Source organism: Cydia splendana, chromosome 5 (genome assembly GCF_910591565.1).
Source record: "Cydia splendana chromosome 5, ilCydSple1.2, whole genome shotgun sequence".
In the NCBI taxonomy this organism is placed as follows: Eukaryota; Metazoa; Arthropoda; class Insecta; order Lepidoptera; family Tortricidae; genus Cydia; species Cydia splendana.
This window is the reverse complement of record NC_085964.1, coordinates 8300858-8326686: the sequence shown is the minus strand read 5'-3', so window position 1 is coordinate 8326686 and position 25829 is coordinate 8300858. Positions and strand designations below refer to the sequence as shown.

The following is a 25829-nucleotide window of genomic DNA, read 5'->3' as shown; positions in this document are numbered from 1 at the left end:
TTTTTTATGACACTTTATGGCATTTTTGTGGTCTGAACCTGTGCTGTGATATGTTTCGGAATAAAAAATAATGAGTGAGAAATGTAGTACATTGTAACACTGAATCATAGGCATCATAGGGAGGGGAGCTACCTATATTTTTTTCAATTCCCACATCATGTTCATTTTGTCTCACTAAATGCATAAGCGTCATCTACTAACTACGTAAGGGTCCTGAAAGTGTAAAGATACCTATACCTAGAGATTTCAGATTATGACGGTCGTTCGGGACGCTTACGGCGCGATTCGGGAAATGAATTAGAGATTAACTAGATACGATATAGTCAAGATATGTGACGTCTCAGGGGTAAATGTACCTTATGGTGGTTGGCGCTTACGCTATTATTAACGTCGCTCCAATATTATTGCGGCGCTATGCGACATAAGCGCCAGCCGCCACAAGGTACCTTTTGCCGTGGAACGTCACATAACTTTATTATTACATATCTAGTGAATCTCTAATTCATTTCCCGAATCGCGGCGCCAGCCGCCATAAGGTACCTTTTTCCGTGAACGTCATATATCTTTACTATTTCATACCTAGTGAATCTCTAATTCATTTCCCGAATCGAGCCGTTACACCAATACAGATGTGGTGCATAATTATTTTCCATCGTATTTTCACGGAAACGTACGAACGTGTCTTGTTATATCAGTCAGTCTCGTTACCTACAAAAAGTACTGACGTTGACTGAAGTAGCATACAAATACGAACGTTTCAGAGAAAATACGATGGAAAACAATTATGCACTATATACCTACATCTGTACCACAGTACAATACTGCTAATAGGCATTTAAGCGAGCGAAAAACAAGTTCTAAATATCCAATTTTTTTAAGGGTTCTAACTCTTAGGTACCCATAATAATACAAAAATGAAACGAAGGAGCACAGCCATGGACCATGGTTAATATATTATGTACTTAAATCGAATTATGTAAAATTAATTTATATAATGTTAATATCCACAGAAGATAATGAAAAAGTAACTACCTTTGTTAAGAGTAATGGCAGATCAGAAGCACTTAGGTATACCGATGAACTTTCACCAGTCACACGAAGAAGATGTTCCTACCCACAGTCGACCTGCATTTAAAACTTACGTTTAGGTGATTTTTGCCCCATGTTTGCAATTATACTGAATAACTTTAGGCAAGTACAATCTACATCTAAGTCACAAGTTAATATTGTCACACATGCATAACCCATTGATTATCCGCACTCGTCGGCTGAACACTCCATTTCACGGTCGACGTGTAGCTGATTTGATTTCATTAACTTTTTAGGCGAAAAGTCATAACTTTGCCGCTTTCTAACGTTGCACAAACGTCCTGTGTGGTCGCCATGTGTGTTCCGCTCGGAACAAATATTTGGTATTCAAAAGCCTCATTGATGTTTTGACGTTCAATTTTGAGATTGAAAAAATGGGCGCCCTCGTACTTAAAACCGAAAGAGAGTAACTGTGTATGAAGTTCATAGAATGGTACAACTTTTTTATAGGATGGGTTACAGCGGGGGCTCTTTGCGCAAACTGCGTGTACGCAACAATAGGGTAGAGCTTTTATTCTCAGCACTTACCCAGCGCTTGGTCACATGGTGACCAGTATAAAAGTGCTCTCCTATGCTAGAGTTCGTGTTTTTGAAGTCTTCATTTTTAAGAGACGTCGACATAGTCACATAATAGGTTTTGTTGGATTTATGTGATAAGGTATGTATTTATAGGAATGTAGACATTTTTTTCACACTTCTGAAATACTAGAGTATTTAAAGCGCAGTGTCGAAATAATATCAATTAACATCTAGCTGCCCACATACCTACTAAAAACCTCAGGGGGCCAACCAAGATGACAATCGTTGATAGAAAACGCTAATAGAAACTTAAATAAAATATGAAAATAGTCACGTGACTTTACTTACAGTACTTTACTGACTCAAAATAAAATAGGTATTTATTTATTTAATGATGTCCTTTAGGTAGGATGACCTTTCTCTAGGCCTCTTCGTCGGCTAGAAGATTGCATGAGTAACAAACTTAGACTTATACTGGTTCACGTGTCTTTACTTAAAGTACCTACTTTACTGACTCAAAATAAAATAGGTATTTAATGATGTCCTTTAGGTAGAATGACCTTTCTCTAGGCCTCTTCGTCGGCTAGAAGATTGCATGAGTAACAAACTTAGACTTATACTGGTTCACGTGTCTTTACTTAAAGTACCTACTTTACTGATTCAAAATAAAATAGGTATTTAATGATGTCCTTTAGGTAGAATGACCTTTCTCTAGGCCTCTTCGTCGGCTAGAAGATTGCATGAGTAACAAACATAGACTTATACTGGTTCACGTGTCTTTACTTAAAGTACCTACTTTACTGACTCAAAATAAAATAGGTATTTAATGATGTCCTTTAGGTAGAATGACCTTTCTCTAGGCCTCTTCGTCGGCTAGAAGATTGCATGAGTAACAAACTTAGACTTATACTGGTTCACGTGTCTTTACTTAAAGTACCTACTTTACTGACTCAAAATAAAATAGGTATTTAATGATGTCCTTTAGGTAGAATGACCTTTCTCTAGGCCTCTTCGTCGGCTAGAAGATTGCATGAGTAACAAACTTAGACTTATACTGGTTCACGTGTCTTTACTTAAAGTACCTACTTTACTGACTCAAAATAAAATAGGTATTTAATGATGTCCTTTAGGTAGAATGACCTTTCTCTAGGCCTCTTCGTCGGCTAGAAGATTGCATGAGTAACAAACTTAGACTTATACTGGTTCACGTGTCTTTACTTAAAGTACCTACTTTACTGACTCAAAATAAAATAGGTATTTAATGATGTCCTTTAGGTAGAATGACCTTTCTCTAGGCCTCTTCGTCGGCTAGAAGATTGCATGAGTAACAAACTTAGACTTATACTGGTTCACGTGTCTTTACTTAAAGTACCTACTTTACTGACTCAAAATAAAATAGGTATTTAATGATGTCCTTTAGGTAGAATGACCTTTCTCTAGGCCTCTTCGTCGGCTAGAAGATTGCATGAGTAACAAACTTAGACTTATACCGGTTCACGTGACTTTACTTACAGTACCTACTTTACTGACTCAAAATAAAATAGGTATTTAAACTATTTAATGATGTCCTTTAGGTAGAATGACCTTTCTCTAGGCCTCTTCGTCGGCTAGAAGATTGCATGAGTAACAAACTTAGACTTATACTGGTTTTCAAAGGATAAGGAAGTAAATGGATAGAATAAACGTCCCGTCCGTACCACGATCTGGCTCTGAGCCTCCGACCGCTAGTCGCGGTTTTACGAGCTGTTGTTGGTGTTGATCTTGAGAATGAGTTACGACTTCCGACGTCATGTCGTTCTTGACTTTCTATTGGTTTTGCTCGAATTTTTATTGACAATACGCACCACTATGGTACCTCATAGTCTCTTATTCGAAATTATTTGATATCGTAAAAATATTCAATTCTAGATAGAACAACATATTCCCAAACAAAGAGAGTATTTTAGTGATTATTACCACCTCTTAGAAAAGTCTTAATTTCCTAACAAAGTACCTTACTTACTCAGGTATTTCGGTCATCGCTTGATTTGCTTGATTAAAATAAGTAAATTAATATCACAGTTTCAGCACATACATACATTTTCGTGTTTAATCAAACACAAAAATTGATGTAGGTGCTGAAAGATACTTAGAAATCTCAAAGCAGATACATACCTATTATGTATAAGTGATCGAGCGCTGCTTTTGAACCATTGGAAATTTTTCATTTATTTATTGGCAAATTTATTTTTCTGGTACAGAAATTAGGTAGGTACTGTCTTGGATCTTTACCTGTGTGATCATCATCACTGATCATCCCCTACAGCACATTACAATTCAAATATCTCAGTAGGTAGATACAAATAATTCAAAATGAATGACGACTCGAAACAAAAAGCACTACCTACCTATTGTAAATGTAAGTGGCACTCTACAAAATGTAAGAAGTATTAACAAATCTCGTAGGTACCCCACCATTCGAGTACTAGCTGTCATAAAAGCGAACTGCAGACACCGTTTCACCAAATTGAAAAACATCCGAGTGCCTCATAATGCCTCTTAATGTCTCACGGGGAGAGTTATTGCCCCTTAAGCACGCAGTATTTTTCATATGTTCTCAAATAATGCGCGCTCGTCGAGGCCTGAGGGTTGTGGATATATAGGTTTTTATTCTGTAGTAAATGTATACGTATGTACAGTCTTCGTCAGATGATATGTCAAAGACATGCATATTGAGAGTCAGAGTATTGTACGCCAAATTCTGGCTGATTGTGATGTAACCAAATACTAACCCTACCACCATTTATAACCACTCACATTCAAACAATAAATAATTTGTATTTGTATTTGTATAAGATTGTAAAGTTAGGCTTGCTATAGTCAAGTGTATAAAAATGGTTGTAGACATAGTTGCAACTTACTCAAAAATATGTCCCATAGTTCTTAATTCGCTGTCATAAGAGCTATGGGACATATTTTTGAGATGATTTGTACACACATATTTTTACACTTGACTGTACCATAGGAAACGTAAATCGAGCATATAAAAATACCGCCCACAGTAGAAGTATCTAAAGAAGCGTGCCTGGTGTTCATTTTTCAAAATTAACTGTGCATTCTCTTTTCTCACATTATTTTTTCTCTTTACAGTAAAATTATGTTTAGATTATTTAGAAAGCCTGGCTCATATAGACAGCTACGTATACATATATATGGGCTAGGCCAGCCAGTTACCTAAAGAGAGTACACAAGTGATTGACTTAACTACTTAAATGTAAAATGACGTCTTCGAAGATCTGCATTTAATGCATTCCTTAATACCTTCAAAGCAAAAGTTTCTCAATATTTGTTGCTGACAGATAACGTCACACGGGTTTTTTCCCAGCGGTTCTCCCTGGTTCGTAGGACGTTATGGAAATCGCGTCTCTACCTCTACCGTCTCTACTCGTGGGCCGTTGACGAAGGCATATCTTAGGTTTATACCAGTGGTTTCCAACCAGTGGGACCTATGCAACAGCATGGAAAAAGCACGTACTTACATAGGACGTATTTATTTTAAAACTCGAGGTCGCTACACATTGACGCGACCGCTCATGTCAATTGTGTCCAAATTTAATACCAACAAAAATTATCAAATACCTATCAACAAAAATTTAGTTTTAGAGCTCATGGTTCGAGATGTTGGATGCAATTTGAGTGGTGCTGCTCGCGACTGCGTAGTTAACAAGAAAAATAGCGCCTATAATGTCTGGCTTGATGGTTGATAACGGTCTTTGATAAAGCGGAATTTGTGGATGTGGTCCGTGTAATCATAATGTCACATCGTAATCGTAACAACCATAAGATCATGCACAATAATAAGTACATACCTCACCGTGAGTTATGTTCTACCTTACAGCTCTTATGGAAATAATCTCAAGTCGGTAGAGAAAAGTTTAAGAACCATTGAACACCCAGCACATGAACCCGGTCGGCGCCTGAACTCAACTGCGTTGTTCTCTCATTTCACTTACAGCGGAATGAATTACTAAAGGCCTTTGTGGATGTAGAGTCGCGTGTCGTGTCGTAAAGTATGATGCATTGCAAAAAAATTAACTAAGCAAGTGGAGGCGCTTTGTAGATCTTCAAAGATACATCAAAAAAATAAGTGCGTAAAATAAATAATGAGGTTCCTCGTAGATGCATATTGAGTCGGTGTACCTATTGCAAATAGGTAGTGTTAATTATTGTAAGTACCTACCGTAAAACTGCCCAACTATTAGTCCAGTAGCACAACTGTGGTTCACAAGTTTAATCTCTATCTATCTTATTTTACCAACACAAATTAAACAACAATTTAAATACATGATAAATTGAAATTATTAGCTTTACGAGAATTAGACTTTTATTTATTTGTCTCGTTGATACTTACTCTCTTTTTGTGTCCTTTCTGTCTTTTTTTCTTCTTGTTTCTAATGTTTATTCAATGCGAATAAACGTTACTAATTATTTAGCTGAGTAAATTTTCCTCCATGGACATAATTGGAAGAGGTAATTTAGCAAATGAGACCTAACTAAGTAAAAAGGTTGCAAACTTGGTAAATAAGATTAAGGTTCACATCACAGTTGATATGATTTCCCCAGATCTTTTACCAAGTTGCATGTAGGTATTCTATAGATTAAGGCAGTGTTTTTGAAACTTTATGGTGTGACGGCCCTTTATGACCACAAAATTTTTTTCGCGACCCCCCAAACCCCTTTTCTACGTTTTTCTATCTATGTAAAAAGAGTCTGCAGACTGCATATGTGCGGAAAGAGAAGAGTCGTGAAATGTATGGGATCCCATACATTCTACGACTCTTCTCTTTCCGCACAGACTCTAACAAATTTGGAACCACAGACCAGTGTTTGGAACGCACCTTTCTATCATTCACTCAGTTACATATGCGTTTTAGGACGCACTCTACATACATATATTTATTTTTATAGGATGGTATTTTTTTTATCACGGGAGCAAAAATCCGTATATAAACGACTAACATATTATTAAGTAAATTAAGATAAAGTTCCTTCAGTTAAAAGTTAAGTTAATTCCCAGCAAGCTGGAAACATTTTAATACCTTTTGTTATTTCATTTGGTCCTAAATGCTAATAATCTGAGTTTGCTCCATCCCAGGAGGTGTGGATAAATTTTAGAAGCCTTGGGAGATACATTTTACCTTGTAGATGTAGATGTAGTGTAGGGACGCCCGGCCGGAAGCAGGCGGGCTGTCGATCGCTTGTCACGTTCATTCAGCCCAGTTCCCTGGAGTTGGAGCTGCAGGTTACTGTCCCGGCGGCATTCCCACACTATTCTCCTCAAGTCTTCTTGTTTTCCTGCAAAACAGAAGGACATCTTTGAGTTCGACGTCCTTTAGTTCGTTTTCTTGTAGCGTGTGTCTCTACCGAATGTATTAAATCGCGGTGCCGCCTACATAGTACATTCTGCTAGTAAGTGTAAGCTAGTCTCCTCCTTACCACAATGTGGGCAGGAGGCGTCTCTACTGATTTCCATTATCTTAAGGTGTCTGTTGAGAGTATTGTGACCTGTAATGATACCTGTCAATAGTCTCAGACTGCTCTTACCTAGTTTCAGAAGATACCTGCATGGTTCTCCTGTGGTCTATACCTTTGATCATCATCTTCGACTGTCTGCATCCAGTCTCTTCTTCCCATTCTCTCTGTGCTTCCATCTCTTTTACCTTCTCTATGACTCCCTTCGTGACATCCGCTGACATAGGCAGAGCCGGTTCCGGACCTATGTATTCCGTCTCCGCCCCTATCCTCGCCAGCTCGTCTGCTTTCTCGTTTCCCGTTACTCCCTGGTGTCCTGGTACCCATGCCACCGTGACACTTCTGTGCTTGCCTATCAAGTTGAGCTCCTCTCCACATTCTCTCACGAGAGAGGAGGTAACTGATGTTTTCTTTAATGCCTTTAATGCTGCCTGGCTGTCTGTGTATATTACGACAGCACCCTCTTGTTTTACACTCTTCCTGATTATCCTTGCGCAGCGCGTTATAGCACATATCTCGGCTTGGAACACGCTAGCAAATCTACCCAGTGGTACTGATACTTTCTCTCCCAGTTTGGGGATCACTATGCCCGCTCCTGCTAGTTTCGTCGAGCTTCTTCTTGAGCCATCTGTGAAGCAGATGGTCGTCGGGTGTCCGACTTCCACCTTCCAGTTGTCTCTGTCTCCTATGTGTATTCTATATTTCTTGTCAAATATCTCCTGCCTCTTTATAAGGTCATTATTGGCCATCAACATTTCAAGTTTTGATAGTGCCTCTCTTTGTATCAGCGCGTGTTTCTTGTCCACGCAGCTTCCTCTCCATTCCTTGCATGCTTTCATTCTGTACCACTGTTCGGTGGCTCATTTTACCTTGGATTGACAAAACCACTCAATGTAGAAGGAACCTACTTCAACATTTATTCAGCAAATAGGCCACAAGGGCACTTTTACACGTCAACATTGAATTTACATACAAGCAAAAATAATAACAATACATCAACAATTTTATAAAACTGTTTAAACTGTTAACTGTTAATAAATACAGTTTACCTATCTAATAATTATTTGTTTTATTGATATGTACGTTAACGACCATTACATTTTAAAGGATTGGATTATTTGTAAGATAAATAAAAATAAATCTACTTTCCATAAGTTTCTTTCAAAGCTGAGCTTCGCGACCCCCTTGGACAAGTGCCGCGACCCCCCTGGGGGTCGCGACCCACAGTTTGAAAAACACTGGGTTAAGGGTTAAAAGAAGCTTAATACTATTGCACATAGGTGGGCATTTTCATTTAACTTGTACAAGTTAATCGCGACTTAAGTCGTGTTTCAGTAACGTCTAACCGTTACATTCCTGACAAAATGTATGAGATTTGACATTGACTGTCAGTTTTGTAACGATTGCTAACCGGCCGTGAAAGGTGTTCAATTAAGTGAAAATGCCCAGGTACCTATACATACCTCATACCTATATATACTCATACCTAGGTCTGAGAGTTGTTAGAAACCGCGAACCCCCGTAGCTCCGCCAATTTAAAAAATTCCCAAATTCTGTATCGATAAAAAGAAACCATATAGGTATTAGGTAATTATCGAACATGCTCACAAAATTTCACGAAAATCTATTGAGAAATGCGATTTGTAGGTAGAGGCGAACGGCCGTATAGACAAACTGAAGCACTTTATCCCAAGCTGCAACGAACACGCTTCACTCGCGCTTCGCTCGCTCGCTCAGTCAATTATACTATATGCTTACTATTAGACACGTAGAGGAAGCCACTCATGATAGCCACACCCACGGCCACATAAGCAAGAGGGTTAAAAAGAAAGTGATTTACGTGTGTAGGGAGTTAGGGTGTAGGTAGGGGCGCCTATTTTTAGAGGTAATCTGAGATTAAGGAGCTTTGTTGTTTGAACGTATGTACCGTCGGAGGGAGGACGGGCTTGGCAAAAAAGCTAATTTGTTAAAGCAATAGGTACAACGTTCTATGAAGTAAACTTTTCGATTCAATTAGTACCTATTTGTGCAAATCTGATATTGTGTTAATCTTATTTATGTAGATGTAACTAAACATATTCTCAGTACCCACGTTACATAACCTAATACGTTACCTTTTTCATTACTTACATAATTTGTTACACAATGTTTAGATAAATACTTACCTACTTACTCCATATACCTAAGATGGACTAATTACCTACCTAACCCTTATACTATACCTAAGAACTTATGTAAAAAAAAAGTAATGAAATAAATGCATTTGTATTTGTATTTTTTTTGTATAAAATGTTGGTACTATCATGTCTATTTACGACAAATAAGTCGTGTATAAAATAAAACTCTAATATTCTATTGCTTGTATAGAAACTCTTTAATTAAAACACATAGGTAGGTACTTATTCTGTCTTTAGCGTATCGGCATGACAAATGCAAGAGAAAATGTTTAGACGACTTTGTAGCGTAGAGACTTCATACGAGTACTTAGTGATCAGGAGCTATGCTGAGGGCAAGCTAAGTACCTAGTGAGGGTAATGAGGGCAGAAATGATTGGAACATGGTTAGGATAACTATGCGTGGTGGTTCATTTGTTAGATTTACTTTAGGTTTCAAGATGTAATACTCTTCGAAGATTATCTTCGTGGCCACATTTTGATCACAATAGCCGTTTACGCAAAAATATTTACATTCCCAATATACCAACCAAACAGAAGAAGGATCGTGAAAGCCAAACACGCAGGAAAAATCGCCGGTAATCTGTAAGGGTATTGTAGACGAACGCGTGGCCATCGAGCGCGCGTGGTCGGGCGATTTGTAAGGTGAAACCTGGGAAATGGGCGATAATCCCTCATTAAGCTGGCTCGTGTTACTGAGCCTGTTTAAACTGCCAGCCTAAGCACTTTCTAATGGACCGAGTGATTCAGATTTTGCGAGAGAGAGATTTATCAAATTACTTGCGAAAGTTTAACTAGATACCTAATTGATTTGTTGAAAGTTGTTTTTTTTACAGACGAGCGAGATAAAAGTTATCGGCTTTCTTGTAATTAATACAAATTAAAAACATATACACTAGCAATGATACGTCAAAAAATATTTAAAAAAAGCCTATAAAGTGCGTGTCAGACCATGTGTACCTAATGTCGAAGCATCTATGAAACTAACCAATGTGGTAGAGTCTGTTCGGAAAGAGAAGATTTGTGGAATGTATCGGGCCCCATACATTCCACGACTCTTCTCTTTCCGCACAGACTCTAAATAAACGCGAATTAAAAGTAGTCGGAAGATTGTAAGCAAGTATAGCCTAAGAACACCGATTCAATGGAAGAGGTGGGAGAGCACAGAGCAGAACCGAGGTGGCTATCGGAGGCACGCGAAGCGTCCATCCACGGCCCATTGAGCGCCTCCCGCGCCGGCCACACAATGCCCAGCAGCACAATCGCCATCCATTGAATAATTCCCACTTGAGAGTATTTAAGCTTTTATCGAATACGGCTATAAATCCCTGCGCAGACGCATAATCCCCGCCTCCGCTCCCCCCCGTCAGCTATAAACAGAAGTCAACGTGTTGGCCTTATAAATCGTGCGCTTAACTATTGTATCTCACGCCACAATAATGAAGTTAGCTCGTTCAGGAAGAAATACGGGTATACCACGTGGGTGGCCGACGCGGTCGGAATAAATCCCAACAGATTATTGCGTACGAATCCGTTTAGCTGATTTTTTGTGTAAGGCGGTAGTGCCGTCGTCACCAGGGCGCAGCCGGTGAAAGGTCCCTTGAAAAAACAAATGTCGCAGACTAACGAGGATCGGGCGATGACGAGGTGTCGGGTTGCGGTCGCTTGCTGTTTTACGCCAACTTTAAATGTTTTACGTCCCTGTTTCTGCGCTCATGGTGGCCGAACTCAACGGCCCTTCATAAATTATTTACATTCCTAACCTAATTGACATTATAACTGAGGTGTATGAAAGTCTAAGTGTGTTACCTAATCCTATAAAGGACTGAAGCGTAAATGCTCACATTAGCGTAACACATGTCTTGTTACAGTAAGTAAGGAAAGCTGGGACGTGAGAACGGTCGTGACGAATGTCGCCATTGAGCGCTACGCGTGGAGAGGCGTGCGTAATCGCCCCTATAAACAAACACTCACAACACTAAAGCTGATATATTTCACCAAACTTTTATATCCGTTCGCCTCAACTTAAAATATATTTCTTTTTCTTTAGCACCTTTTGTATCTTTTAATGCGTTGTGTCCCCGTTTTTATGGTTCGTAAATCATTGTAGTGGAAGTGCTAGACTCGTAAACAAGGTGTGTCCCGTGGCGCTGCGCGCCCTGGCCGTGGTAACACGGGATTCGCGCCGTAATCTCTTTCGCTGCAAAACGTAAACTGCAATTATCATGCGAAACATGAGGTTTTGATTCGGATACTTATTTAATTAGCAGGTTTCATTTATTTGATAATTATTTTTAATGATAATGAATAATACTGCCCTGCTAAGCCAAAGAGCGCTATCTCAAAAGAAAATTTATTGCTAACTTATACTTTAATTTATATTACTGAGAATTCCTTTTTCAAAATCATTTGTTTCTGAGATAGCGCTATTCGGCTTAGGAGGGCAGAATAGATATATGTAAGTGCATAATTCTCGTTATTGCATCTGCCGTACCTTCAATAAAAAATAACTCGAAATGAAAATCGAGATAAATGAAACGAATTTGCTCTGAATGGATATTTTATACAAGAGGTAGCTATAGTATACCTACATATATCAGTAAGTATTTAAAATATTCCTAATTCTATTCGACATAAAGTATGTATTGTGTTTACCACTTAGATATGTGTTAGTGTGTTTGTAACGATCATCGCTAACAATAGGATTATGTTAATTAACGCTTGGAATGGAGACGCTATCGCCGACCGCGCGATCCTCGACGGATCGCAGCAACACTGTAAATTAACCTTTATATATTATTTTTAATGACCGTCTCCACGGTGTTTTGATTGCGGCGACAGCGCAGGCGGTGGAGGCGTCGACAACTCGACACGGCGATAAGGCGACAGTTAACGCGCGACACAAAAAAACGCGCGTTTAATAGCCAAAAAACCTACTCTCACGCTGCGCAAGGCCCAATCCATCCGACCAACACCCATAACCTAATACTTTTATGTGGATTCCAACATCGCACACTTCACTTTATGAGCTGATTTTATGGCTCATCGTTAATACGTTTTAAGTACCTGTCTAATAGTAAATTTTTGAAAACCTAAGCCATTTGATTTTTTTTACTTAAAATCGTGGCTCGCGCTACGTTTTAAGAAAAATTTCACGGTCTATCATTATCTTAACTGATAAAATTAAACCGTGAAACGAGGCCACAAAATGCGTAAAGACCGTAGAATGATAACAAAAACCGGCCATTAATCAGTTATTGTGTTCCTCCGGCCCTCGGTGTTTGCGGACTCGTCCCGCAATACAAACACCATTTCATATTCTACACTAGCTTTTGTCGTTTTCAACTGGGTGTGAGCGCACACAATGAATGCTACAAATGGGGCGAAAATAACTGTCTATACATCATCACAGTGTACACAGATCGTAAATTAAAATAGTTAATAGCCAGCCCAGAAAGGAACTTAACAAGTTTAAAATATTATCCGGCTGTCTGTACTTACGCACCGCACGCAAATGATAAAATACTCCTGTGTTGGCATTTAATAGAATAGGCTGGCCAGTAGCCACATAACTGAACAAACATCGTTTGTAAAGAGCAGCTTTAGTTAAATAAATAACTTGCGACTTTTTTTTACAAAGACCAGAATAATTAATATTACAATCGTCAGACAATTTCCTGTAAGAAGCGGACTAAAACTCGCTTTGGGACCAATACTTCATCAAGCGTTGGAATTCGATAACGAATTTTAATTCTTTTGAAAGTCCGGTACCGTTGATCCCACGAGGTCCCCCGGGCTCGCTTCCTTCTCATGCTCCGCGATTGACAGCGCCTGACATGTGACGGCTATTGTCACTCTGACATGTTGACACTGTCAGAAGTTGACTTCTGTCCGTATTCCGCATGTAAATCATAAATACGGAAACATTACCCGCGGCAGCGCACAATATAACGACAAATTAAATAATGGAATAATAAACTTCACAAGTTACGCGTAACAGCTGCCGCTTGTTTGCTTTTTTTTAATATGTCAGCAATCGTATTGTCATAGAGTTAGACATTTGTGCATGACGCATGACCTTATTTACCTTCGTTTAGATAACTAAGTATTTGGTTTTAGTAAGCGGCGCAGTCTAAACAAACCTATTCCCACATGCGCATTGAAAAACCTACCACGAAATCACACAACGGACGAAACACGATACAAACAAATTTTGTGATAAACGGACGGATTGTCTGGGCGAATTGTCTTCTTCAGCCAGGCAACTACATAATAATATAGGCACAATAGAACCAAGAACTTAACTATTTCCACGCCTGAAAATTTTAAAGAAAGTAGTATTACATCCTTTTAAAATAAATTATTTCTCTTGACATTTGATGTATTCCGTTAACCTTTTTCTTGCTAGCTTTTAAATTGACCACAAATAACTTAACCATAGATGATCATAGACATAGCCGTATTTTCGTTTTAGTTTTGGTTTGACATGTTCTAATTTCAATTTTAAGTTATTTGTATATCTGTAAATATGTTTTTGTAAATATTTGTAAATACATATGTCTTATATTTTCTGATTTGCATGCCTTCTGGCTAAATGCGCTGATACCCAAATTCTATTGTATATGACAACATCTAATATGTACGTGCATTTTTAGCAAATAAAATTTTGAATTTGAATTTGAATTTGAATTTAATTTTAAAGTAAGTAGTATTGTTAGAAATAGAAACGAAATTGATCGACAAGTCCTTCTAGTCAAAACTAGCGTCATTCTGATAACCATTTTAAAGAATTTACATATTTTTATGATAATTTACCAAACGTTAAAAAAATCTTGGTGACAAAAAGTTGATACTTATTCGAAGTCAAAAAAATGAGGACTAGGCCATGGGGCCCCCCGTAGCGTCTCCTGTATGCCCTCCGACTGCCCGAGGCCCATGGTGCCTTTTCTCGACCACGGTGACAAAGTGTCAATTTACTCATTCAGCCCTAATGTTGTTTAGGGGTTTTTGAATGGCTAAACAATTCGATTTATTTATGGTCGTGTTGTGGGCGCAACAAAGGACGAGACGTCTTTGTTTTTTATTGCAATTTCATTTCCGGATACAACACGACAATATCGTGAACTTAAATGTAGTTTGGTTGATTTATCGTGTCGCAACTTCTTAGCTTAATATTAGGTACTATATGTTGAATGTTGATAGTAAGTAGAGTTTATTCTAGGTGGAGTGTCTATATCTAATTAACTAATACATATACTACCCAGTCCATGCCAATTTCTATTTAGAGAAATTATTAAATTAATGATTTAGTATTTTATAGCATTGAAAATTTTTAAAACATTAACATTATGTAGGTAAATTGTTTAAGTATAATAAAAATACATATTCTTTTTAACCGACTTCAAAAACAAGGAGGAGATTGTATCGAAACTGTAATTATCGTGTTGCTTAAATTAACAGTTTATTTCGGTTTTTAGTTTTGGTTTTATCTTAAGCTTAGGTACCTATAAACCATGTTCTTTAGATTAGGTAACTATCCATAGGTTTGGTATCGCGACTGAGTGTCAACCTGAAAAGATGACTTGTAGGATATGGTGTTCCTTTATTTCAAAATAATCAAATCGTTGGGATCCGGGTTAGTTCTAAGCAAAACAATTCTTTAACGATCTTGAAATTAGACACTTTTAGATATTCATTGCAATCACTACAATCACACCCATTGACTAAAGAGCGATTGCAGCTTTACCGCGTAAGTTACAAGTATAATAATAAAACGAACCAACATCCCCGTGGCCCCAAGTTTCGATTACGACTCGGTCGTTTCAAGTTCCATAATCCCTCTAAGTCACACAATTATTGTAGATAGATCTCGCATCTCCGCCCCTCCTATTAGCCTCACTTACCTTATCTATTCGCCGTGCTCCCCTCGCCTTTGTCCGTTTGATCCGGCGGGGAAGTGGCTAAATATCTTGTGCAAATAAACATTCGGCTTGTTCCATTGTCAGGGGGCATACAAATCGGATTAGGAGACCGCGTAACGTATCGCTATCATAACTACTGTTTCTAATTAGTTTATGTTTGATTTATTGTTATGTTGCGAAGATGTTTTTGATCTGACATCTGACCTTTACTCGGGATCGGAGTGAAAAACAATCTTTTTATTGGTGAAACATGAAGATCGTTTTTATCTCAGCCCCTCTTGCTATAGGTATACCTAAATATATTGAAGTGACAGAGAAGCAGAGCTTCGGTTCGAAAATTAAAAACACAATTATTGTTTTGTATAATAAGGAAAATATTATTAATTATATCACGCGTACAATGATACCTCTAGTCTAGACGATGCTTCAAATATTAAAGGTATAAGTATTCATTATTTTAAGTATGGAAGTGTTAAAAGAAATAGTGTTAATTAGCGTTTTAGCGATGATTAGTCCGATAACTGCACATTACCTACACTCATCGCAGTTTATCTTGAGGTTTCGAAAGCAGAGTGCCATATATTTATTTTTTGCTTTTGAATCAGTACATATAATAACTAGGTATCTTGAATATCTTCATAGTTCATTTGAAAGTAGAAAAAATAGGGTATCTAATGCTCTCGTATTCTTAATTATTTCTAATGTGTGAGCATCAGTGGAAAACCAAATTTAAGCTTGTTTTTTTACGTACTGCTCTCATATTGGTAACTTTTTTAGTTGTAGCTCTACAGTGTCGTATACTTATTTTGTATTCCGCGTAGTTTAATGAGCCCCGAACAAAGCTACTTACTCACATACCAACAAGGTGTTTGTTTAAGGCTAGCCATTAGTGAACAATGCGATGGAATGATCATTGTTCGTGCGAGACTCGCGAGACAGGTCTCCGCCCATACGAGGGCTCCTTGCCACTCCAGGCCGTGACAATGAAATATTTCATATTTTATGTTAATACACGACATGTTTCAACTTATTGGCTCGATTTGCATAGCGCTGACAAGTAAAAAATATGTACATTTAGTAAAGGCACAAGACATGCATGAAAGTAGCCTATGAGTTACTCATCATAATGAGAGTAGGTATTTGTTTTTACAGTATCTAGACGTAGAGGTACTGGCGTACTTCGGGTAGTTCGGGTAGCCGTATATGTAGCCGTATATAGGGGTACCTAACTAAGTTAAAAAACGTTGTGGCTTGCGATATTTTCCAGGGTGGTCTGTCGAAAAATTTGTCTAACAAGCAAGCACGGAAAATCGACAGGTAAATCTATAACTACGAGTACTTATATAACATTCAAGCAACAGAAATGATGTTAGGTAAGTAGTTCGTCTCTCTCATGTGCAACCGTGAACATGAAGTCGGTAGGCACTTAATACATACTTAATTGCAAACGATTAAAATGAAACGTGGTGCATGTTTATAAACAGCTTGTAATACACGAAACGCGATTAAAAGTACCAGTTTCGAAGACAGATGAATGTCATGAGCATGGAAGGGGAGGTAATCAATATCGAATTAATAACGTTATCTGCCACAGCACGAAATATCATCAACGTCAATGAATTTCTAATTAGAACTCGCAGCGCAGGATGTGGCATAAACGATAAATTATGCACTCGGAGAGAAGTACTAATTTTGTTGCCGACAAATTTTCTACAAGCTCGATTTTGATGCGTTTCAAATAATGTCTGTAGGCAACGCTAAATGATAAATCGTCAAGGGAACGCCCATGAGAGGGATTCAGTATTAGTGAAGGAGAGGAGCTCTCGCTCGGTTAGGAGGGAAAGAAGGGAGACGAAGGCGTCTGGGAAAAAGAAATAAGATAGGTGAGAGCCGATGGTGGTGGGATAATAACAGCGCGGCTCGCAAGGCCTTTGAGTCGCCGCCGTCCGCTGCCGAATATCACCATCAATCGCAATTTGAATATTATCCTAAATGCGAAATTTTCAATATTGCATCTGCCTGCTATTAAGCGGTTTAATGGGATATCCGGAGAGATGGAAGCGCTCGAAACTACTCCGGCCGGAGTCGATCAGTGGGCCTGGGCTTTGAATGATTTAAGAGAATGAAGAGTGATGAGAGCTTTTGTGATTTAAAACAGTAAGTACCTACAACCGGTAGGTTGCCACGTATGAAGTATGAAACCGATGATAGACTTTGCAACAGGCAGCTTCAGGCTGCTCATTCACGTGAAACAATGCTGATCATTTTCGTAACAACTTCTAAGTTTAATTAATCTTATGATTCGATTCGCAGAGAAGACCCCGTGGCTATCACCAGAATAGCTCTAAGATGAGGAGAAATATTATCCTGCGAAATTTTCAATATTGCAGGCTATTGAGCAGTTTAATGGGATTTCCGGAGACTGGGGATATCGGGTTGCGGAGTCTGTATGACGGGAGGAATGCGTCCCACCGGGTCGCAGCCGTGGGTCGAGTCGAGTAAAACAAACAAGTTACATAATTGTATTTATTCAAATGCGGGGCTCGCAGCCGTTGCACCTCATGAATAGGCATGGCGGCCTTCCTCGCTATGTGCACCGTCAGACCGTCACAAGCCTCTTATAAATTCGGCTGGATGTGCGATGCTCCACCTCCACTAGTAAGCTTTATGCAAATTTTGGTTAGGCCATATATCATATAGGTATACATAGGAAACTTGCATTACATAAGTACGAGTATGTGTCTAGTTCAAATTTATGTGTAGGAAACTCTGTTGGTAGGGATTTAATAAGAATAGCACTAAAAATGTACCTAGAAGCAGAACGTGCACTGAAATTAATTGATTTAAGTACGAGTTCGAGTCTTTAGGTCTACCACTTAACCTAACTTCACCAGTAATTATTGTTAATTACTGTGAGGTCAAAGAAAGAACCTCAGTACCTCAGAAAGTACCGCACAAAACGTCCGATTTACCATCCATCCATCCACAGGCATTTGTCCATTTGGCAGGATTTGTACGACGACGACTAAGGGTTTTGTAGGAACTTTGAGTCAATATTTAGTTCGTTGTTGCACAATTTTATAGTTATAAATAGATCCATAATGTTCACATATAAATTGGTTTTATGAATAAAAATTATTATGATTACGTCTTGCCCAAGGAATAGCGCAGAAGTGCCCTCACATCATTCCAACTAACTACTAATTCCTATGTTTTCCTGTGTGTTCGTATTTAATAATATTCTATGAAACAATATTTCGGGAAACATGTATCTGATGCATCCTAAGTCATGTCCGCTTCAAGAAAGTCCGCAAAGTGCGAGCAACGAAGCGAGCTGGCCATATTCCCATCACTTACCGAGAAAGGACTCTTTATAAATATTATAATAAGACCCGCATTTGATAATAATTTTGCACATAGTTGCTGCAAGTTTCGTGTCTGAAAGTGCATTGTAGCTCTCTACAATGTTGATTCGCGAATCTAGTCAAGATCGCAGGGAACTAGAGCCTACCGCCAACATAGAAAAATCGAAAATAGTTACCTGGCTTTCTATTGCTCTTGCAGATTTGGACGACAGAGAGGCAGATAACTTTGAGATTTTGAGGGAAACTTTTATGTCCATGTGTCCTATTTCGGCAAATATGATGGTACGTGAACTTACAATGAAAGCTTAATTTGCTTTCGTAAAAATCAGTCATCCTGATTATGTTGCCGAAAGCGGGCCCCAGGCTCCTATAGGATGCAACCAGTATTAGGGTGCTCTTAGACTGGTTCTTTTGAGGCCAGTGCTGTAGCTGTACCCCAGGGAATAGCCTGGCCGCCCGGAGCCTGAAGAAGCTGTCACGCGCGGCGCGAACACGTGATGAATATGTATCGGCAACCGCGGCGCCTTGTAATTTGAGACTCGCCGGTAATTATTTACGTGAGAATGGACCAGCCCCCCTCCCCCCGCCGGAACGAATCGTTGATTGCGAGATGCCGACATCAGATTGCGGCGTACGCTCCGCTGGCTCCGCTGCCCGCTATCGGCTAGCCTGCTTGACTCTCATCGCGTGTCATGAAACTGGCTAAGTACTAGAGAAGTCAACGTTAATCCGCGCTGCTGAGATTTACCTTTAGGTTCGATTTAAACAAATTGTAACAAGGACACGAATCAAAAGTTAACATTTCAAAATAAAAGTATCGAAAAAAACCATTCTACCTAAACCAAATAAGCAAGTGAGTTTTCTTTAGCAGGCAAACCTGCTTGGTTTATACCAACATATATTATATTAATAAATTATTTAATATCTAAAATATAAGTTGTCGCGTTCCATATACGGCATACGGATGAAACGAAAGCCAAAGAGGACATTAAGAGCTAATACCGATTTGATTTCTATGTAGGAATGTTAAGCGAAAATTACTAATTTCGGAGAAATCCTGCAGCATTTATCTATTACATTCTACATGAAGTAATTCTCAGACGACGTCTACATTTCTCCAAATAGATTACAATATACAATGTGGACTTCGTGGCTCAAAATAAATTCAATCGTATCAGTTACGTGACAAAACATAGTACACGAATGTAATCTAAATAAATTAAGTCTTTTAATCTCAAACATCTTAAAACAATAAACAACCAAAGCAACAAAAAAAAACAAAAAAGCATAAAACAAATCACATCACATCTCATTAGCACGGCAAATTAGCAGAGACGAGATAAAACATCCCCGGCCCTAAAAACCTTTATCGTTTACAGAAATCAGTTGCCGCTGACGACGGTGTTGTGACTGGCCTGACACGATCACACGAGGATTCGAGCTACCTGAGATGCGTGTGGTGAAAACTTGGGATGTAACATCTACCTACACTTTGTATAAGTCAATGTTTTGGCAATAAATTGTAGCTTTTTCAGTGCCTGCCAATTAAATAGTTTCGCTTCCTCTCATTTAACTCTTTTACGAATTTACTTAGTAAGTACCATAATTAATGTAAGGTGCATTAAAGTAACTTTGAAAGCAAGTACTTAATTTTAAAAATTCCTAATTTTTATCTTATCTACTAAATCAGAAGCATTTCGTACTTTTACAACATTTACGGATTTTCAACCCATGGTCAAAATTTGGGATCTATGAATCAGGGTGCATTATTAAAATAAATGTACTTTGTGATAGTTTATATTTTAAGTGAGGTTAGACCTGTTACCATAACTCGTCTTAAAATTAAAGTACCTACCGCATTGTTTCTTTATTATCTGCTAAAGCCGACGTCACAATAATCTTCATGTTGACATAATGATCTCAAGGAAAAGCAGTTATACTTTCACCGAGAAAAAAATGAAATATTTGACTTAAGTATAATAATTATGGAACTTACTTAATGGCCGCTGGGTTTTCTTGGTGTGATCTGGCCTTGAGAAAGAAAACATACTCAACACATGGACGAATCACTCTCGAATTCCTGAACACACACTCACACATAGGCACAGTTTTTATCACAAATCCAATGGTAACAGTGTACTTACATACGTACCTACAGGTATAATTCAATCAGCACTCCAGAGAAAAACTGAACACAAAGAATGCGAAATAATTAATAATGGATAGTCTATCTAAGGCACTGATGTAGGTAATTAATATTTAGAGTACCTACATGCGACACCTATTTTCAGAATAAAACGGTCAGTTTTATTTTATCAAAGTGACAGATGTCAGATTCTATTCTTCGAAGGCGTTCAGTTATGCTTAGAAGTTAGACCAAGAAAAGTCAAACTTCTATAAAATTATCACGTATTAAATAACACTTGCACTGCGTGGGCTATCAAAATCGCTGCAGACTTTTCTTGGTCTAACTCTACCTACATTAGATGAATCATACGATCGATGAAAGCACTTTCCATATAATGTAAATTTTCTTTCATTGACCCACAGACCTATTCCCATGCGTGCGCGTGCGGAGCCGTAGGCGCACCTAGCAAGTTTTATGCAAACCCGTATGACTAGGCTAGCCCTGAAAATAAAATTCGTATACAGAAGCATGAATTTTTGTTATTCTGCTTCTTAGCGCCATCTATCGTTCGACCAGGAAACTCGGGGATTAAGCTGAGGGCTCACATGGGGCTAATGGCCAAATAGGGGAGAACTTGGATTGTAATGTGATGCCCAACATGTAGTGAGAAATATAAATAGAGTTAGACCAAGAAAAGTCTACAGCGATTTTGATAGCCCACGCAGTGCAGGTGTTATTTTAAACGTTAAACGTCTATGAAATTATGACGTATAAATAAGACTTGCACTGCGTGGGCTATCTATCAGCTGCAGACTTTTCTTGGTCTAACTCTATGTATATTGATTGTTCAAATATTAGTTAATAACAACAACTGAAGTTTAAAAGACAAGTAGAGCAAAGTATACCACTAAGCAATACTCAAAAAGAGTAGGTACGAGTACATAACAAAGATTTTCGGTGGAAGTTAAAACTTGTACATATGTATTTTCCTATTCCTATTTTTAAAGTACTAGTTATTTATATTTAATTGAACAGCCCAAATCCTACATTTCACCATTGTGCCATGTGCATCTTATCAATATCTTAATAATAACAACATCAACAACATCTCACTATTAATAGTGGTCGGTAGCTTCGGAGGTGATAAATTTACTCAACACAAATTACCTTTCTAATTTCAATTAACCTGCCTGGCGAGTGTTTGTTTAAATAACAAATTTAAATTGGCTGCTTTCAATAAGTGGGTAAGCGGACGCGTCTCGCCGCGTACTCGGCGTCCCGCAGCGCAGCCCTAAACATACACACTCAGACCGCGGGGCGCCCCTTCACTAATAACACCGTCTTTCCCTCTGTCATGCCTTATTTCATCCGAACATCTCTTGTTTTTCAACTCAGTTTTTTTATCCCCGAACAACAACAAAACGAGTCTCTGATGATACTAATCCCTCACTCTCATTGTCTTTTGGCAGTTTCGAGGAATAAAATATGTTGAGCACTGCGACGTGATATCTGAACGTCATAGTTATAAATGGCGTCGCTTAAAATATTTTAATACCCTCTACATCACGGCAATATTAATTTAGTACGGTTGAGTTGAGCAGTCCGTGCCACCGCTTCGGAATTTTAAATGACGGATTACCGGCCGACGAGATCGAGAGATATAACCCGAGATCTTGTAGATTCTATCACTGCGTGCCCTTTGCTCCCCTCCTCTCTCTCCTCCACTCCCCCTAACTATGCAACGTACTTATTTAATTAATTATCTTTAATGCTTGACAGGAAAATTACTGACCGCACTAATAATGTAATTTTAAATAAGTCTGGGGTAATAATTATGTATTACTAGGGTCGGTGAAGGTCACTAGCAGTTATTAAGTAATTATTAATTGTGTGTATTAACAAAACAAATGCTCCAAGGGGATGTAGTCATAAGACTAATCCTACTGGAACGTTAATGAACTGCTAATGTAAAACATAGCGAAATGTTAATGTTGTGGTAAGATATTATCATAAAAAAGTAAATTCACGCTGTAATTAACAAGTTACCTTTTGCTTCTAGTCAAGCATTTAACATTTATACTCGTAAAGTTATGGTATACCTAACGTAACTAACATGTAGTTACCAGTACGTCTACCACCAGTTTTTACATTGACATAACACTCACGTCTACGTGATTTACTTTCTGTACATCTCGCTTGCACTAATATGCGAGTACGAGCGAGATGCATAGAAAGTAATTTACGTAGACGTGAGCGTATATGTCAATGTCAAAACTGATGGTAGACGGTCAGGTACTAAGTTAAAAAAATATTCTTTAATAACGCGTTACATTTACATTTTTGCTTTATGTAAAAGGTTAACTGGGAGCGAATGTCTTGTTACGGCACTAAGTCTACTTTTGGTCTGCTTCTTGCTGCTTCTTGTAACAAGTGATAATTAAGACTCTTTGGTGACGGCTTTAGTCTTTATACCAAGTCTTTACTTTGCTGTGGCATTACCATAGTTACGGTTGTGATGACACTGTTTATCTGTTTAACATGTAGTTGACGTAGTGATTATAATTATGCTCTTTGCTGTTTAATTTTATGTCAAGTTACGGAATGTGAATATTTGTACCCGTAAAAATAATAATGGTTCGAATAACAGTGGATATGGTTCGCGGGAAGGCAGAACACCATGACCGGCTCCTGGCGCCGCTGGAGGAGATCGCCCTTCACCAGGAGAACATAGAAAAGATAGAGTACATCCAGGACTGGTGCCCCAAGCTCAAGATCCTGCTCATGCAGAACAACCTCATAGCCAAGATAGAAAACTTGAACAAACTCAAACACCTCAACTACCTCAACTTAGCTCTCAATAACATAGAAATTATAGAAAATCTGGAGAGATGCGAATCATTGGAAAAACTTGACTTAACACTCAACTTTATCGGTGAAATAGTCAGCGTTGAAAGCCTTACAGGTTTGTATAATCTTCAAATCTTATATCTTACCGGAAACCCCTGCACTGACTATGATAACTATCGGGACTTCGTAATCGGAACTCTACCCCAGCTGAGCTACCTTGACGGAGTTGAAATAGAACGGTCAGATCGCATTAAAGCTCTGCAAAATCTACCTGTTATTAGACAAGATATATTGTTTGAACAAAACGAGTACAGACACCGGCGTAGAAAGCAAAAAGCTCGACTAGAACACGAAATAAAAGACAAATGGGAAAATGAGTACAAAGATATGGAGCCAGAAGAGAGAAATAAGAAATTTTACGCAGAAAAATGTGAGCATTCCCCTGAGGTCCGCTATGAGATGGAGCATATGCGGCAACTGAAACTGAAAAGTTATGAACCTGAAAAGAAACAGGAAGAAAAAAGGCAGTACAAATTCTTTGCTCGCGATGGAAGGCCATTCAACATAAATCAAGCTAAAATACCGTTCATATTCTCCGATTCTGACCCTGAAAAATATGTGTTAGATCTAGCTGTGTACAAACACTTAGACACCAGTTTAATTGATGTGGATGTCCAGCCAAATTATGTTCGGGCTACGATTAAAGGAAAGTTATTTCAGCTCCATCTACTGGAGGAGGTGAGCACTACTAACTCAACGGCACAACGCTCGCAGATAACCGGCCACCTCGTCGTGACTATGCCACGATTAAATGTTGACATAAAAGCACAGATGGCGCAGAAAAAGGAAGTTACAAAAAAGGCTCAACTGTACACGGAACATCACGTAACCGACTGCCGCGAGAGTGCAGGTCAGTCGAAGAGAGAATTTCTAGAAATAGGCCCCTCTGATAAGGTTCTCGATCTATCTAAAATGACTTTACAAAAGAAAGCGCCAGATTATATCGATCCGAGACTAAAACGGAAGTTAAAAGAACCTTCACTAGATTTTATCGATAATCCAGAGGTTCCTGATCTTATCTAATTTAGTCTAATGATGTAATTTCGTTTCTGTATTGTTAAGTTATTTAGGATACTTAGGATAGCTAAAGCCGGTCGAACTCAAGAAAATAAGCTGAACCTAGAACCATCTCTCAGTACAGCCGATTTCAAATATGTATACCTACGGTGATATATGGTAATAAGGTGATGAAATGTATACATATTTATGAACTTGACTGTACCTAATACTCTACTCTACTCTTTACTTAACTTGTACCAAATACTCTAAACTTTCAACTTTCTGATTTCGACTTGCTTTTAGAATTAAATACCAGTTTGCGCGTAGTTGTAAATATTTATTATTAAAAAAATATTTAGTTTACTTATACTTATTCTCTTAATAACCTACGGTTAACTGAGGAAAACACTTCATAAATAATACTTACAAGTATATTAGATTTGACTTATAATACAACTTACAAGTTATATGCTATTAAGTAAAACTAGAATGAGTTGTACAGTCAGCAACAGAAGTAGCTTCGCGGAATAGCTTTCAAATGGTTTCTTTTTCATTTGGGCATTTTGTTAGTTTAGCTTCTTTCCGCTCCTGACTGTAGGCAGTAAGGTAAAAACTAAAACACATTTAAAGCTTTGTTACTAGGCACCGGAGATAAAAACTCAAAGATGAATTGATTGATAGTGTTTTTTTACCTACTTAAATTGTCATATTATAAATATCATAATATTTTGTATAGGTAAAGGCAAGCCAACTTTGTCAGTAGAAAAATTGCCTGAAATTCAAAATTTTAGGTATGGGAGAACGATCCTGCGCGCCTACTTACACTTTTCAAATTTGCCGCTTTTTTCTACTGACAAAATCTAAAACTAAATCGCCGGAGCCGCAGATCATGCGGAGGCCGCTATGTGTAATTTAATAGATAATAAAATTGATGCCTGTTGGAAACGACCTTTAGTTTTATTCATTACTCTGACACTTACATATTATTTTCTCTCACTTCTAGTTTTCGCTGCCTCCTTCAAGAAATTATTGTACTTACTAGATTCAGGTTGGCCTAAGTACATACAATCAGCATCAAATAGATAATGACTCGCAAAATCGCCAAATATATCGGAACACACCATTGACACACAAAACTAGTTCGAATATTATATATCTAGGTACTTATTTTTGGCCACTTTGGCGGTCATTGCCAAATTACGACTCTACCTCAAAG

General features: G+C 38.3%; 1 protein-coding gene across 1 annotated transcript; it reads left to right on the top strand.

Annotated features, from left to right (window-relative positions):
* Positions 1–23312: 23312 nt before the first annotated feature.
* On the top strand, positions 23313–24682 carry LOC134790682 (protein tilB). The gene has a single exon (XM_063761581.1). It carries the CDS (start codon positions 23339–23341, stop codon positions 24635–24637), a length of 1299 nt encoding a protein of 432 aa, XP_063617651.1. The 5' UTR covers positions 23313–23338; the 3' UTR covers positions 24638–24682.
* The last annotated feature ends 1147 nt before the right edge of the window (positions 24683–25829 follow it).